Source organism: Lytechinus variegatus, chromosome 14, assembly GCF_018143015.1.
Source record: "Lytechinus variegatus isolate NC3 chromosome 14, Lvar_3.0, whole genome shotgun sequence".
NCBI classification, from domain to species: Eukaryota; Metazoa; Echinodermata; class Echinoidea; order Temnopleuroida; family Toxopneustidae; genus Lytechinus; species Lytechinus variegatus.
In genome coordinates this window covers 11,740,799-11,758,535 of record NC_054753.1, presented here as the reverse complement: position 1 = coordinate 11,758,535, position 17,737 = coordinate 11,740,799, and the positions used below count along the sequence as shown (strand labels likewise).

General features: G+C 40.0%; 1 protein-coding gene across 1 annotated transcript; it reads right to left on the bottom strand.

The window, feature by feature from the left end:
• Window positions 1–7,402: 7,402 nt before the first annotated feature.
• On the bottom strand, window positions 7,403–8,704 carry LOC121427931 (putative nuclease HARBI1). Its single transcript, XM_041624507.1, has one exon. It carries the CDS (start codon window positions 8,702–8,704, stop codon window positions 7,403–7,405), a length of 1,302 nt encoding a protein of 433 aa, XP_041480441.1.
• Between the last annotated feature and the right edge of the window lie 9,033 nt (window positions 8,705–17,737).

The window sequence follows — 17,737 nt, the reverse complement described above, 5'->3', positions numbered from 1 at the left end:
CGCGAGCATTTTTTTTTAGACCAATCTTTGATATCTGCAAGACATTCACTGATACTGGATAGCGACTGAGCCCTGTAAATAGGTTGAAAGTTCAAATATATCTGGGTGTCATCGGCGTACATCATCGCGTCCAATCCATGTGCTTTTACAATGTCACATATCGGAGCACTGTAGAGTGTGAACGTGAGTGGGCCAATCACAGATCCCTGGGATACTCCACATGTATCAACTCCTGAGGAAGAGCCGTTTATTGACACTACATGGGACCTGTCTTGCAAGTATGACTGGAACCAACTTAGAACCGTGTCACAAAAACGATAGCATTCAGCCAATTTTCTTAAAGGTCAAGTCCACCTCAGAAAAATGTTGATTTGAATCAATAGAGAAAAATCAGACAAGCACAAAGATGAAAATTTCATCAAAATCAGATGTGAAATAAGAAAGTTTATTTTTAACAAAAGTTATATGAACGAGCCAGTTACATCCAAATGAGAGAGTCGATGATGTCACTCACTCACTATTTCTTTTGTTTTTTATTGTTTGAATTATACAATATTTCAATTTTTAAGAATTTGATGATTAGGACCTCCTTGCCTGAAACACCAAATGTTGAAATAATGGAATTCCCCGTGTTCAGGGAGGAATGAATCTTCATTTCACATGACAATGACGAGAAAATCAAAATATTTCATATTTCACATAATAAAATAAAAAAGAAATAGTGAGTGAGTGATGTCATCAGTTCCCTCATTTGCATACCGACCGAGATGTGTATATAACTGTTTTGTGAAATAAAGCGAAACTTTAAAATGTCATAACTTTCTTATTTTACATCCGATTTTGATGAAATTTTCAGTGTTTTGCTCTTTAGATTTTTCTATTTTTTATTCAAATCAACTTTTTGCTGGGGTGGACTTGTCCTTTAAAGAGGACTCGATGGTCGATTGTGTCATATGCCGCAGTCTAAGAGGACAAGCACAGCTTCCTTGTGACCATCAAGCGCCAGAAGAATGTCATTTTGGACTCTTATTAGAGCTGTTTCAACCGAATGATGGGCCCTATATGCCGACATGACATCTGGCAAAAGATTATTAGTGGCCAAATAATCATTGACTTGACTAGCAACTGTTCTCTCAACCATTTTTGCCGAAAAAAATCAACATATCAATTTGTTGTGTACAAAAAACGCTCCTTTTATAAGGCATAGAAATGGGACGTTTAACGCACAGTCACTAATACGCGCCGCTGTCTTCGCATCGTGCAGGCAGTCTACGTGTATAGTGGCGGGCTGCTACATTGCGGTGCAGGGGTGTTCAACTTGCATATCGTGAGCGCACTCAGCTGCGTGTTTTCACTTCTTCTCCTTTTCTTGTAATTTTTCCTCGCATTACTTGTTTTCATAAATTTCCCTCTCACTTTCCTTGTTTTCTCACGTACTCCCTTCAGTTTTGTAACTCTTCTTGATCACTTGCATTCATTGGCACACCCCCCGGTCAAAAATGGTACGGTTCTATCCAACATACACTCAAGTCGTCGCTGTACGAATAGTGACATTCTTCACGCGCTGCGTTGCCTAGCTATGCGTGTTTACTGTGTACACACAATGCCATCGGCTGAACCGGTCGCCAAACTATAGTTTAGTTTAGTTTAGTTTACTCCAACGATGTTGTAGGACGAAGCCTGTTCATCGATCAAAGTAGAAATGTCTATTGTTGCTCTCCTTCAGACAAAATTAGATGCGCTACTTATGTTGGCATGGAGGGGTGGCAGGGGTATCGTAGACAGTGAAAAATCCCATGGAAACACACAAGAAACGAAAATTACTCAAAGTCATAGGCAATCTTCTCCCAATGCTTATCCAGTCTATTCTTAAAAGCAATCACTGAACAAGCAGTAACTACATCTTCTGGGAGACTGTTCCACACATCTATCACTCGGTTAGCAAAGAAAAACTTACGCACATCAAGACGCGAATATCTTTTCTCTAGCTTTAAGGAATGACCTCGCGTTTTACCACCTTGTCTCAGATAGAAAAGTTCAGAACTTGAATCATAGTAACCATGCACATATTTGTACACATCAATCATGTCACCTCTTTTACGTCGATGACTGAGTGATGGCAATTTCAGGAGGCGAAGACGTTCAGAGTATGATAGGTGCTTAATACCTGGGATCAATTTAGTAGCTCTACGTTGGACACTTTCTAACCGCCTCTGCTCACCCAGCTTATACGGTGACCACGCAGCCTGGCCATACTCTAAGATAGGGCGAATAATACCCTTAAACAAAAGCTTAATAGAGGTCTTATCCAAATGTACAAAAGTTCTTCTAATAATACCAAGCAGTCTATTAGACTTTGACACCACTTTAGAAATGTGCTCCTTGAAAGAAAGACGTGAGTCTACCTGAACTCCTAAATCTCTCTCACTCTCACATTCACGTAGAACAACCGATTGTGAACCTTTGGTCATATGATACTCAGAGTCAGAACTACTTCTTCCAATCTTCAACACAGTACATTTATCTGGGTGAAAACGTAGCTGCCACTTCTCAGCCCAGGCCTCAAGCTCAGTCAAATCATCCTGCAATTTACTGGTGGCCCCTGGAACATCAGAACGAACATACAACTTAGTATCGTCAGCAAACAGTTTGGCTGAAGTCTGCACTATATCTGGGAGATCATTAACATACATTAAAAACAAAATGGGGCCGAGAACACTGCCCTGGGGTATTCCACTGCAAACTTCTGACCAGTGGGAATGTTGACCACTGACAACGACCCTTTGACGTCTACCAAGCAGGAAATCACTAATCCATGCATGCATTTTCCCTTTGACTCCAAGAGCTTGTAGTTTACTAAGAAGTCGGTGATGGGGGACAGTGTCAAAGGCTTTCATAAAATCCATGAACACTACATCTATACTACCGCCATCATCCAAAATGCGGGTCCACTCATCCAAAACTTCTAAAAACTGTGTAGTACAAGAACGTCCAGCAATAAAACCATGCTGATGAACAGAGAGCAGCTCATTCTCCTGGAGATGACGAATAAGTTGTGTCCTTATCAAGCTTTCAAGTAACTTACAAATAACACATGTCAGACTTACAGGCCTGTAGTTCCTACCTTCTGATTTGCTACCCTTTTTGAATACAGGGGTCACATTAGCACTCTTCCAATCTTCAGGCAAAACTCCTTGTCCTACACTTTTCTGAAACAGAATGGAAATAGGAAAGCAAAGTACATCAGCTAATTCCTTGAGTACACGTGGGTGGATTTGGTCAGGCCCAGGAGCTTTACTTGGTTGCAGTTTACACAGAAGATTGAATACATCATTGGAAGATATCTCTATGTCATCAAACGGAGCAATAAAAACACCCACAGGGGGAGCTGGCATGTCATTCATATTCTCCTGAGTAAAAACTGATGTGAAAACATCCTGCAAAACTTCAGCCTTTTCCTTGTTTGAAGTAGTGGTACTTCCATCAGGTTTGACAATGTTGGCAACTGACTCCCGGACAGTGGTCTTGGATTTTACATAGGACCAAAAAGCTTTAGGGCATTGTTTAGATCCAGATGCAATACGTCCCTCAAAATTATGAACAGCTTTTCTACATGCCCATCTGGCCTGATTACTTGAACGGGCGTAACATTGGCGTTGTTCATCAATATCCCTCCCACTGTATCTTGTACGATTAACATCCTTTAGCATATCACGCAGTTTCCTATACTGTCTGTGCTTCTCCTGCACAAGGCCAAGGGTCTTTGCATCCATCCAAGGTTTCTTTTGTTGATGCCTCTTTGAGTCAATCTTTGGGGTATATCTATCGACAGCATCATGTAACTTCTGCTTGAAAAAGAGCCAAGATTCCTCAACAGACTTATCTGCAAACTCAGCTTCCCAATGTACATCATGTAGCTTATCACTCATAGTTGCAAAGTCTGCCTTGTTAAACAGGTACTTGCTGTCTCTAATGGAAGAGATAAATCCCTTAATCTTCATATCAAAAATGAGAGTGCAATGATCACTTTTCCCTATGCCTGCAGTCGTATTAATTTCAGAAATGTCATCCTCACTGCAAGTAAAAACCAAGTCTAAGATGTTAGAGCGCTGGCCTTGTCTGTGTCTAGTTGGTTCTTGTTGATGCTGTACAAGGAAAGCATCCCTCGTGCTTTCAAGAAATTTAAAGGCTGAGTGTTCTACACCAGGAATACATGTTTCAGACTTCCAATCAATCTCGGGATAATTAAAATCACCAAAAATCAAAACATCTTTAAAACCACCTGATCCAATCCCACGTAAAGTAGAACAGAGTTGTTCATTCTCAAGATCATTACTATTTGGGCTGCGATAAACTAAACCGACTAGAAGTTTGGTGCTTCCAGAGAAAGGAATCTGAGCAAACACAGCCTGCTGAAATCCATACACAGACAAACCTGTAAATAACTCGGGTTTCAAAGAACAAGATATATACAAACATACTCCACGACCGTCTTCTTGTAGGTTGTGGAAAACTTCATAACCATCTAGCTGAATTTCAGCTAAAGATAGATTGTAACGAGAATTCTTTGGTTTAACTTCTGTCAAACCAATAACATGGGGATGATAACTAGAAATAAGAACTTGTAACTCATGCCTTTTATTTAGGAACGTATCTACATTAGAATATATACACTTGAGGCTACTAGGATATGCATTTACTTGCTGATCTCCGGGAAGTCTTTTCGACTTGCCAGATCCAGCTCTGGAGCTACCTGCTGCCCTATCACCTGGGGTTGGCGAGGATCCTGCACTGATCTCATAGGAGAAGCTTGGTACCTTCCGATATTCACAACCCTTCCATTTCTCCTTATCCACTTTGCAGACAGGTCGCCCTGCTGAAAGGACTCTTTCTTCCTCTTGTTTAAGGCCTCCATCAAGTTTTTTTCTTGCTTCCTCTGGAGCGGAGTTAGATCTTGCCTAACCTGAATACTCTTCAGATCATCAAACTCCTTAAGACGATGAGCTGACTTCAAAAATGCATCCCTCTGAGAAACAGAATCAGTGCTGATGCGCAAAGGGCGCGGCGCAGCTGTCGCTGAGTCACGTTTGGAAGAACCGAGGCGTCTGCAGTCTGTGATAACAACTGGCGCCGCTTCAATGCTGGTAAATACAGCTTTCACTTTCTCTGTATCTTCATACTTCCTAGTATTACCATCAGCACTATCACTCTCTGGGACATTGAAGATCATAACATTGAATTTTCTCTTCTCCCTCTCATCCAATTCACCAAGACATGTATCAACACCTGACTCGACATTCCTTGACTGTTTCGATTTCAACAAATCCAAGTCAGACTGCACAGAAGTAAGCTGGGAGTGAAGGGACTCAACCTCACATTTATCAGCTTTTTGCTCAAGTTTATCTGACACCATCTTAAAGCTATTCTGAAACATAGTCATAACCTGACCAAAATTGCAAAAGCTTTTGCAAATGTGAAAACTGACAGAGGTTTTTTTTATCCAATCAAAATCATTCTTAGGTATTCGCAATCTACAGCATTTTCTGCAAAATGTCTTTTTTTGATAGGGTCTATTGTGACGTATATATTTTTTTACAACAATGTGAAGTCGCACCAAACGTTTCGTTTCCCGCACTTGCCCATTGGCTCATGTACAAATGGATTTTCAAAATCATCAAGAAAGGTTCCAAAAACCTCAAAATGACAGAACTTAATTTGACTAAAATTGACTGAAAATCATATCATGTTCAAGGTGAGAATCTGCTCTATTCTATTCTGTTTTGATAGATCACCTTGTTGAAGCGTTTGGGAGATATCTTAAGCCCGTTTCACAATTGGCGCCTCACTCGTGCGATATTTTTTTTTTCGAAAATATTTTTTCCGTCCTGTTGTAGAAGTGTTGTCTTTGAGTCGCAAGCAATATATAAAATCGTACGAGAGGTGAACGACCACTGCACCAGGATACAACAGTCGTGAGACGTAATCGTGCGATTATTTTCATGTTTCCGGGTGCAACAGTCGTACAACGGCTGCAACGGTTGAACGATGATGCGACCAAGTCGCACGACATATGCGTTTTGTAGCGCCATATGTCGCGCGACCTAGCGACCCGTTGTACGACTACTACAACCGATCGTACAAGGCTACGACCCATTGTGCGACACACCGCACGACCTGTCGCGCGAGGTGTTGGCCTATAAATACGACACGCGATGCGACTTTCTTCATTGCTACATGCTATTAAAGGAGAATCAACTTTTATTATTTCAAACATTTCATTGTCAAAGAAATTTTTGTTTAAAATAAATGTTGACATGATCATTCATTTCTTCTTTGAAATGATTCATTCCACTAAATCAAGGAGGCAGCAACAGCGCCGTCACATCAATCATCATCCATTTGAACTTGTCAGACTTGTCAAATAAAGAAAATGAACAGTGAACTTTTGTTTGGATTGTTATTGTTACTTGATGAACTCTCTCAATTTAATTTACAACTGACCCATTTTGGAACATTTATTTCAAACTTTATTTTAAACATTAACATGGTCAATAAAATTAATTATCGTTAATAAAATGTCTTTTAAAATATATATCATGTTTAAAACAACATGATTAATGACAAAAGAAAATATGTTATATCTGTACATCTTTTTTATTCTCATAAATCACATTTTTTCAAACATGTTCTCCTTCATTATTTTATTATTTTATTTCAAACACATGTTATTAAGGAGAGTTAACTTTTTAAATTTCAAACTACCTTTCGATGTAAAAGTAATGTATGTTTAAAATAAATGTTGACATGATCAGTCATTTCTTCTTTGAAATGATTCATTCCACTAAATCAAGGAGGCAGCAACAGCGCCGTCACATCAATCATCATCCATTTGAACTTGTCAGACTTGTCAAATAAAGAAAATGAACAGTGAACTTTTGTTTGGATTGTTATTGTTACTTGATGAACTCTCTCAATTTAATTTACAACTGACCCATTTTGGAACATTTATTTCAAACTTTATTTTAAACATTAACATGGTCAATAAAATTAATTATCGTTAATAAAATGTCTTTGAAAAATATATATCATGTTTAAAACAACATGATTAATGACAAAAGAAAATATGTTATATCTGTACATCTTTTTTATTCTCATAAATCACATTTTTTCAAACATGTTCTCCTTCATTATTTTATTTCAAACACATGTTATTAAGGAGAGTTAAGTTTTAAATTTCAAACTACCTTTCGATGTAAAAGTAATGTATGTTTAAAATAACTGTTGACATGGTCATTCATTTCTACTTTGAAATGATTCATTCCACAAAATCATGATCGAAGTTTACATGCCATTTTTATGGCAGAGTCTGTGCTTTATCGCAAGTAGTGCGCCAAGTGGCAGTCTATATCATGTGTTGTTGCCAGGGCAGGCTTCCAACTGGACTGTTGTAGTAGTGCTTCAGGTAAGTTCTCAGCTTCTTGCCCTCTTTGTTTGCCTGGTAGCCTCCGCCAACTCGTTCAACATCCTGCAGAACTGCTGCGTTTCTCCATGCCCCAGGGATGTGGTTGCCCAACTCATCTTCATGGTCAACGTCAATGTTCTGAAGCGCAGGAAAACGATCTCTCATTAGGTTGTGGAGGCACATGCAGGCCATAATGACTGTCCTGGCTTTTTCTGGATCAAGCTGTAGGGTACTCAACAAGCATCTCCAGCGATGGGCAAGGATGCCAAAGCTGTTCTCCACCACACGGCGAGCCCTCGAGAGACGGTAGTTGAAGGTTCTCTCCTCGTCGGTCTGCTCACGGTTGGAGTACGGCTTCTGCATCCATGTCCTGAGAGGGAAGGCGTCGTCCCCAATTAAGAAGTAAGGAGTGTCTCGGTCATCATCTAGCAGGGGCTCTGGATCTGGCAGGCCAAGAGTACCATTCTCCAGTCCACGTCTCAGCGGGCTGTGGTTGAAGACCTGGGCATCCGATGATGAACCGGGATTACCAACGTCAGCCCAGAGGAACTTGTAATTGCCATCAACTAGGGCCAAGAGGATGAGGCTGTAGAAACCCTTGTAGTTGTAGTAGATCGTACCAGAGCCTGGTGGATTTCTGATGGCCACGTGTTTTCCGTCCAAGGCTCCGCAGACATGATGAAAGTTCCATCTGTCAGCGTAAGTCCGGGCCACTTCTCTCCATTCATCTGGGGTAGTTGGACAGGAAAATACTTCATCTTGGTATTCACTGATGATGGCCTGGCACACCTCTGGTATAAACAGAGAGATGGTATTATGGGCAACACGGAAGGCATACTGCAGGGTTCTGTAGCTGTTGCTGGTCGCAAGATATCTCAAGGTGATGGCCAGTTTGAGCCCAGGATCCAGTGGCTGCCGGTAGCGATAGGACTTCTCTATCCTCGGAGTGATGCGCTGCAACAGTTCAAGGAACGTTTCTGGTGGCATCCTCATGTAGTTCAGGAAGTCACCCTGACATTCTCTCTGCAACTCCGTCATCAGATTATCATACTGTCCAAACAGCACACGTCTCTCAATCCAGGGTTTGACCCACCACCTTCTTCTTTGCCTTGCATGTCTTTGACGTCTACGGATGAGTAAGGCCATCAATATGACATGTCTGTCTTGAACGTTTTGGATTTGCCTTCTCAGACTTAGCAAATGCAAGAGCCTCCCAGGAGCTATTGGTCGAGCAGCAGCCATGTTTACAGTATGGATGGTCCAGACATTTGGGATGAAAGCTCAGGAGTTCTCGAGCTTATATTGGGGGTGAAAAAAAATCGTACAACGTTGCAAAGGGGGCAAGACAGGTCTTCCAATAGTCTTAGGGTGGTACAACGGACTCGTACGACAGGATGCATCATCGTACGACATGAAAATACTCGTGCAACACTCGTTCGGGGTCTTATGAGTGCGTGCAAAGTCGCACAACATTCGTACTGCCTGTCGTGCAATTATTTTTCATCGCGTCAGTCGCTCAAAATATCGCAGCAGCACGGTTTTTTTTCCCGACCGAGATGCGACCATTTTGTCGCATCTGGATCGTACAATAAGTGGTACAACGGCTACAACGAGTCGTACAACGGGAAAAATTTCGAGTCGCAAGCCGTTGTAGTCTGTTTGGCGCCAATTGTGAAAGGGGCTTTAGTAAATCCCTCAAAAACTGCGTATTTTCTATTATTCTCCATAGGGAAATAATTTAACACGCTACGCACTGCAAAAAAGGAGCGCAAACAAATTGATATGGTTCGCTATGGGTCGGTAGCTCCTGAGTTCGTTTCGATGGAGGTTGTCCTTATTGATCCTTGGTGACACAATATTGCCTGCTTCATTGTTTCTGGTACCACGCCTGCTTGAAGACTACTGTTGATGACATCAGTAATGATAGGAAGCAATATTGCCGTGCATTTATTTAGCAAAGATGTTGGAATTGGGTCCAGATTGCAGGTAGAATTGGAGGCTGCTTTGATTGTCTTCAGCACTTCATCTTCTGTGACATCATCGAATTCTGCTAATAGAGGCATCACACGTGTCAGGAACTTGTACAGACATGTCTGGGTTGGGACAACAGTTGAACTCATCGCACAACTTCTTGATTTTCGTTTCAAAGAAGTCACCGAATGACGTTGCGAGTTGTAGGTCAGAGACAGGTTCAGGAAGAACCATCCGCTGTGTTGGCATAGAAAGGCTGTTAGATGAGAAATGAGCACGATTGTCAGAAGCACGCACCTTTTGAGGGAAAGAACTGGACTTTGCTTGCAGAAGTTGCTTGTTGTATTACTTACAACTATCCAGGTAGTTCTCCTTGCCAACAGTCAGTTTCGTTTTCTCAGCGCGAGCTCCTTCCTTCGTCGATCCTGCTTCGCTTGGCGGAGGCTCTATGTATACCAAGGTGCATGGGGTCTTAATATAACATTTTTTGCCTTTGTTGGTGCATGGTCTTCAAGGATTATTCGAAGCTCTTTATCGTATAGTTCCATCAGCTGTTCCAGCTTAGAAACCGGTGTTCCATCACTGAACAAATGGGAGGAAGTGATGTCAAGTCAGAAATTTCAAATTCAAAGCACTTCATTCAATGAAGTGCTTCTCAATTTTGACAAATTATATCCTTTTGAAGCTCAAGATGTGCTCTTCACGGGGCGCGGAACCAGGGGGTGGAGGCTGGGTTGGCGTCACCCCTCACTTATTTTTCCAAAATCGTGTGCAAAAAGATAAAAAAATACTTACAGATTATGATTTTGCACGGTTAGCCCCCCCCCCCCCCGTTCGAAATCGTTCCTAATCCTCTGCTTTTTCAAGTTAAAAGGAAATCTAAAAAACTAATAGGCGCTGTTGGTCTTAGGGTGGCAGGTCACACAAGAAAACAAGATAATTAAATTCGTAGCTCTTATTCATCCATTTAATACTCCCAAGTAAAGATAACTATGCTAATAAGAACAAACATCGTAGTCTATTGTATGCAATACTTCTTTGCAGCATTCCGGGTTGAAAGTGAATGCAGTAAATTCACCAAGCAGGATGCTGAAAAACGCATGTAAATCACATAACAAATACAAAATATAGCAATATTTTGTGGAAAGCTCATACGCACACAATCATTAATATGCAAGAGGTGGGCTGATGATGTCGTGTCCCTACTTTACTATATCGTACATGAAATCCTATTTCGGCATAAACATGTGCGTATGTGCGTATGATATGTCTCCCTTCTAACAAAATAAATCGCAGAAATTATTATCTTATACAATAAATCAGTTATTGTCAACACAATTCATTTCATTCGTGGTTAACAAAATTTAGATGAATATAATTGCCTAAGATGAAGTGCGAAATAATAATTAGGAATATGACGTCATCAGCTTGATCAATTAATATTCATAGATATGCATATAGACTCAAATAATACGAAAAGTTAATGTCTTAACTTTGTTATTCCTTGTCCGATTATATAAATTTTCAGTGTTTTATTTGTCGGATTTTACTTATTTGTTCAAATCATATTATTTACAGCCAGGAGTACTCCCATAAGAGCAGCCCGCCGGTAGCGAACCTGCTCTCTTTTACTCAATGCTGTCAAAGAGAAGCATTGAGTGACAGTTCATTTTGTTGAGCCTAATGAACAAATTGGTTATGATGCGTAGACTTCAGAAATCAGTGGCGTACTATAATGAGTAATAAACGTTCCATTGCAGATTCGTGTTTCTGTTAATGCGCTTAGTCATTAAGTTTTCTCGCCTTTTATGTGACGACTTTAAACATGCTTTTATCTACTGAAATGGCGGTCACGGAAAGCTTGGAACTGGCTGTAAATAAAGTCGAATCGCTAAGTATTAATCTTAACACATATATTTTTATTTGTTTCCTCGCAATGGTTATGAATGCTTTCGTACTGTTTGTAATCAACAAACAAAAGGAACTTCAAGACAACATGAAACTGCTCTACCAAGTTCTAGCGACATCGGATTTGATTCTGGGTATAACTTGGAGCTTGTGGGACTATTTCTGGTTCTCGAGGGATAGCTCTTATTGCTTTGCCATCAGCCTCGCATTTCCGTATGCATACAACGTTTCTTTCTGGTTCGTAATGATATGCCTTTCAGGGATAAGTTTTAATCTTTTTCTTCTTGTCACAAGACCTCTGCAATATCACACAATTGTCAGCAGAAAACGATTTGTAATCGTTCTTGTACTGGCCCTTTCGGTAACCATGCTTGTATGTAGTATCTACATCCCGATTCCAGGATCACCATTTGTACAACTTTTAACAAATCGTTGCCTGGCTAGAAACACCACGGTTGTAGGACAATGGACATCCATCGTACATACCTTGTACCTCGTAGTTCCCATTTGTGTAACTCTGACTTTCACGACTACCATCTACATTCGACTTCTTGTCATTGCACGTAAAAAAGTTAATATCGTAGGAACTGTCGAGGTACAACCTACAGTTGATCAACCTGCTGCAAATGGCAACAGTCTTAAGAATCATGACCACCCGTCAACACATCCCCACGTGATAGATGAGCGTTATCCCGTTCGCCGGCAAGTCCGACTGCAAAAAAGGCGATGTCCAGTGTCCAAAGGCTTCTGGACAATCCTGCTCTTGACAGGTTCATTCAGTATGGTCTGGATACCTAATGTCATCAGCTTCGTAGCTCCTACAGATGTTCACACCTCAGCTGCCCTTGATATGATGTCAATAAGCAATACGTGGGTACAACCCATAGTTTACTTGATTACAAATTCAGAAGCCAGGAGACACTCCTTGAAATATATGTCCATTTTGTCAATGCAGATTTGCAGATACATTAGTTTAGATAAGATTCCAATGTTGTAAGACGCACGAAGTCACATATCCCAGTCTATAAAGGAGATTTGCTCACAATCCAAAAAGAATCTGTTGAGAGTTTTGCCTGTATGCTTGTTTACGATATATGGTATGTGTCAATTGAAATATTTTCAGTTTGATATACAACTAATCAGCTGATTAATTATTATAAATGTTCTAAAAAATAATAAAGAATTATTAAGAGAATTTATTATTATGAACAGTGTTGAGATACATTACTATCTACACAAATATTATTATTTTTTAATGAAAGTCTTTTCCCCATCACCGATCAAAAGTGTTATCTACCAATTAGTACATTCGGGATACATTTTATCCATTGACCCAAATTTACCTCACCAACTGTCCAGATATTAACCAGCCGTGTTATCAACCCGTGCCGATTTTAGAATCATGATTATTTTATGGCCGCTTTTGAAAAAAATCAAAAAATGTTTTTAATGTTAAAAAAAACAGAGAGCATCGACTTATGTCATGTTTGTTTTTTTCTTATTCATCCTTTCAAAAATAAAGTCTCATCTCATACTTGAGTTAACCTCGAATTTCAAATCCTGTTTTCTCCTTATGTTTTTTCAAGCTCCTGCTGAAGTTCTTCCGCATTCAATGAAGTGCTTGCCAATTTTGACATGTCATATCATTTTGAAGGTTAGGATGTGGTTTTCACGGGCCACGAAACTGGGAGGGGGGTTCAGCCCCCACTTTTTTTTTCAAAATCGTCTACAAGAACGTAAAATTACATACTGATTGTGGATTTTTGCATGGTTAGCCCCCCACTATTTGCTTAGTCCACCCCCTTTCGAAATCGTTCCTTACCCCCTACTTTTTTCAAGTTAAAAGGAAATCTCGAAAACTAATAGGCGCTGTTGGTTTTAGGGTGGCAGGTCACACAAGAAAACAAGATAATCAAATTCGTAGCTCTTATTCATCCATTAAATACTCCCAAGTAAAGATAACTATGCTAATGAAAAAAAAAACATATTGTAGTCTATTATATGCAATACTTCTATACGGCATTCCTGGTTGAAAATGGGTCTACATAAAAACAGTAAAATTCACCAACTAAGCAAAACGCTGAAAATCCCATCAAAATCTGATGACAAGTAACAACATTAATAAATTATAAAATATAGCAATATTTTGTGAAAAGCTCATACGCACACATTTATGAATATGCAAAAGGTGGGCTGATGATGTCGTGTCCCTACTTTGCCTTTTCGTACATGAAAAACCGCATACATTCGTAATTCCGAAGGTTCATTATTCCGAAGGTTCGTAATTCCGAAGGTTCATATTTCCGAAGGTTCGTAATTCCGAAGGTTCGTTAGTCCGAAACGAAATGAGGTTCGTAATTCCGAAGGTTCGTTAGTCCGAAAACGAAGTGAGGTTTGTATTTCCGAAGGTTCGTTAGTCCGAAAACGAAATGATTAAGGAACCTTATTTCGTTTTCGGACTATACGAACCTCCGGAACAACGAACCTTATTTCGTTTCCGGATTAACGAACCTTCGGAATATCGCCACAAATGTTCAGATTAACGAACCCTTTTACGTTTTCGGATTAACGAACATCGAGGTAAAGGCAATTTACGTCTTTCGGAATTACGAACCTTCGGAATAAAGAACCTTCGGAAATACGATCCTCCGGAATTACGAAGTGTAACCGAAATCCTTACTAACATGTGTATGATATGTTTCCCTTTTAACAAGATAAACGGCAGAAATGATTGTCTTATACACAATAAATTAGTTGTCAATACAATTCCTTTCATTCTTGGTTAACAAAATTGCCTAAGATGAAGTACGAAATAATAATTGGGAGTATGACGTCATCAGCTTCATCATTCAATATTCACAGATGTGCATACATGTATAGACTAAAATGAGACGTTTATGTCTTAACTCTGTTATTCCTTGTCCGATTTATGACATTTTCAGTGTTTTATTTGTCTGATTTTACTTATTTTTTTAAATCGTATGATTGTTCAAATTATATGATTTCAGTCTTGAGTACTCCTAGAAACAACCCGCCATTAGCGAACCCACTCGCTTTAACTCAAGCGAGACAGTGATGCTACGGGGTAAACGCTGTCAAAAGACGTATAGACTGACAGTTCGTTTTGTTGAGACTAATGAACGAATTTTGTTATGATGCGTATAGACTTCAGAATTCGGTGGCGTACTATGAACGTTTCATCGCAGATTCGTGTTACTGTTAATGCACTTTAGCAATTACTTTTTATCGCCTTTTATGTTACGGCTGTAAACATGCTTTTATCTTCTGATATAGCAGACACGGAAAGCTTGTGTTACAACCGATAATGTCGCACCAACGCATAATGTCGCAGATTGCGACATTATGCCAAGAGCGTCCGACGCATAATGTCGCAGTCAACGCATAATGTCGTAGTTTTTCTAACGCATAATGTCACATGTCGCAACGCATAATGTCGCAGCGGTAGTTTCTTCAGGACTCGAGCTACAGATAAGATATAAAATATGCTTTCACTAAATATTTTGAGACACGAGAAAGAGAATTAAGTGATTTGGAAATCAGGATAACTCTTTGTATGGATATTTATCGGTTTATTGCCATTTCGTCTACTGCCCTTTTCCCCATTATCGCATGGTCTGATATCATTTCGTCTACCATTAGTTAGTCAACCATCAGGAGCGGATCCAGGCCCCCCCCCCCCGCCTATTTTTGACAACCTGCAGGAAAAGTGTACTCTTTATCTTGATAAAAACTACAAAAACAGAAAGAAAAGTAAAAAGGAGATATTAAAGCCATGATGTGTAATTTACAGCCTCTTTACGGCCGGCCAGACCCCGAAAGGAAACAAGAAAAAGGTGAGGGGAAGAATTGGAAAATAGACTTTATATAAAAAATTTCCCTCGCTTCGCGCTCGCATTGCCTGTGTAATGAATCCCATTCAAGAGGATTAAATGACACTTCATATCCAGTTCTAAAATCAATTTGCAAACAACATTTTAGCTGGCACATCAAGCTTTTATTATTTTGTTTGATTTATACAAACTGTTATATCAAAATTTTCAGCTCGCTCTGCGCGCTTGCATTGTTTGATTTGTGAGATATCTATCTTCTTTGCAAATTCTTTCCAAAATTTGTCAAAATGCTCCTTTATCATGTCAGTATATAAAAAATAAGCTCATGCTTCGCGCTCGCATTTCTTGTTTGAGACACACAGCTTGTTCTTTATTTAAATAAAAACGCGCTTGTACTGTCCAGTTTTCAGGTCGGAATATCAATTTTTTTAGCTCGCGCTTCGCACTCTCATTATTTAATTGGTGATACTTGTATCTTTATTAATCACTAAAAACAGTCCTCGAGTCCATTTTCACGTTACTATGATTACTATTTCTTCGCGCTCGCATTGTTTAGTCGGATACTTATTTTTGTTCATGATTATAAAAACTGCTCAGAATCTTCAGTTCTAAGGACATAAAATATCAAAGAATGTAGCTCGCGCTTCGCGCTCAAATTATATATTAAGACCACATGAGATACCTTATCGTGTTAAAACCAACATATACTTAGGACTACCCCGTGAAAAACCAATCAAAAAAGATTGTAGCTGCCAAGCGAGAAAAATGTTGATGAAAATATTTTTCGGCCCCCCCCCCATTGGCGAAAGCTGGATCCGCCAGTTGGTCTAATAGCCGTTTTGTTTATTATCATTTAGTCTAATTGTACTTTTTTTCAATTGGTCCAATATCCACTTTGTCCAACATCATTACGTCTATTACCTTTTGATCTAATAGCCAATTGATCTCATAAGCACTTGGTCCGCTCTCATTTTGTCAATGTTCCATTTGGTCTAACTTCAGTTCGTTCGCTATCACTTTGTCTAAACCCATTTCGGCTAATAAGCATTTGGTATCGTTGCCATTGGTCCATCAATCACCAATAGGTCCAATCACAGGTTCTAGGACAATTACCACCCGGACAATCACCTCCCGGACAACTACCCCCCAAGGACAATTACCCCCCGGACAATTACCCCCTGAGGACAATTACCCCCCCCCCCGAGGAAATTACCCCTCGAGGACAATGACCCCCATACAATTACCCCCCGAAAAATTACCCCCTGACAATTACCACCTGAAGACAGGCAATGCGAGCGCGGAGCGTGACCGAAAATTTCATATACTGCATTGACATAAAAGCAGTCTTCCCCTCACCTTATTTTATTTACTCCTCTTATTTTCCTCTTTTTTCCCTTTTATCTTTCCCCTTCTTTTTTCTTTATTTCTCCCCTTTTTTTGTTCCTCCATTTTTTTTTCAGGTGACGGGGTTGGCCCCTGGTCTTGTGCTACCATGACATAAAAATTATGATAGAATTTTGGGTTTCGTAAAGATTTGCAGATGGAGCTCACTTTTTACGGCTTTCTTACTGCGTTCGTTTGATTCCAAGATACTCGAGAATGCTTTGAGTACTTCTTACGTCAAACGTACGGCCGTCGTATGACTCTATGCACTTTCTTTATCCAGGGGGTTATTGTCCCCGGGGATGGTAAATGTTCCCGATGATAATTGTCCTCGGGAGTAATTATCCTCAGGGGTAATTGTCCGGGGGTAGTTGTCCGGGGGTAATTGTCTGGGGATTTGTCCAGGGGTCATTGTCCTCGGGGGGATTGTCCCCAGGGGGTAATTGTCCGGGGGTAATTGTCCTGGGGGTAGTTGTCCTGAGGGTGATTGTCCGGAAGGTGATTGTCTGGGAGGTAATTGACCTAGAACCGGTGATTGGACCCATGGCAACGATACCAAATGATTGTTAGCCGAAATGGGTTTAGACAAAGTGAGGGCGAACGAACTGAAGTTAGACTAAATGGAACATTGACGAAATGAGAGCAGACCAAGTGCTTATTAGACCAATTGGCTATTCAAAAGGTAATAGACGTAATGATATTGGACAAAGTGGATATTGGACCAATTGAAAAGAAAAACACTATTCGACTAAATTATAATAAACAAAACGGCTATTAGACCAACTGGCTATTAGACGAGATGGTAATTAGACGAAATATTTATTGGACTATGTTGACGGTTGACTAACTAATGGTAGACGAAATGATATCAGACCATGCGATAATGGGGAAAAGGGCAGTAGACGAAATGGCAATAAACCGATAAATATCCATACAAAGAGTTATCATGATTTCCAAATCACTTAATTCTCTTTCTCGTGTCTCAAAATACTAAGTAAAAGCATATTTTATATCTTATCTGTAGCTCGAGTCCTGAAGAAAATACCGCTGCGACATTATGCGTTGCGACATGTGACATTATGCGTTGACAATTTGCTGCGACATTATGCGTTGCGACATGTGACATTATGCGTTAGAAAAACTACGACATTATGCGTTGACT

Excerpts from the sequence above, each read along its gene's own strand:
- LOC121427931 (XM_041624507.1), bottom strand. The coding sequence starts at position 8,704 with ATGGCTGCTGCTCGACCAATAGCTCCTGGGAGGCTCTTGCATTTGCTA.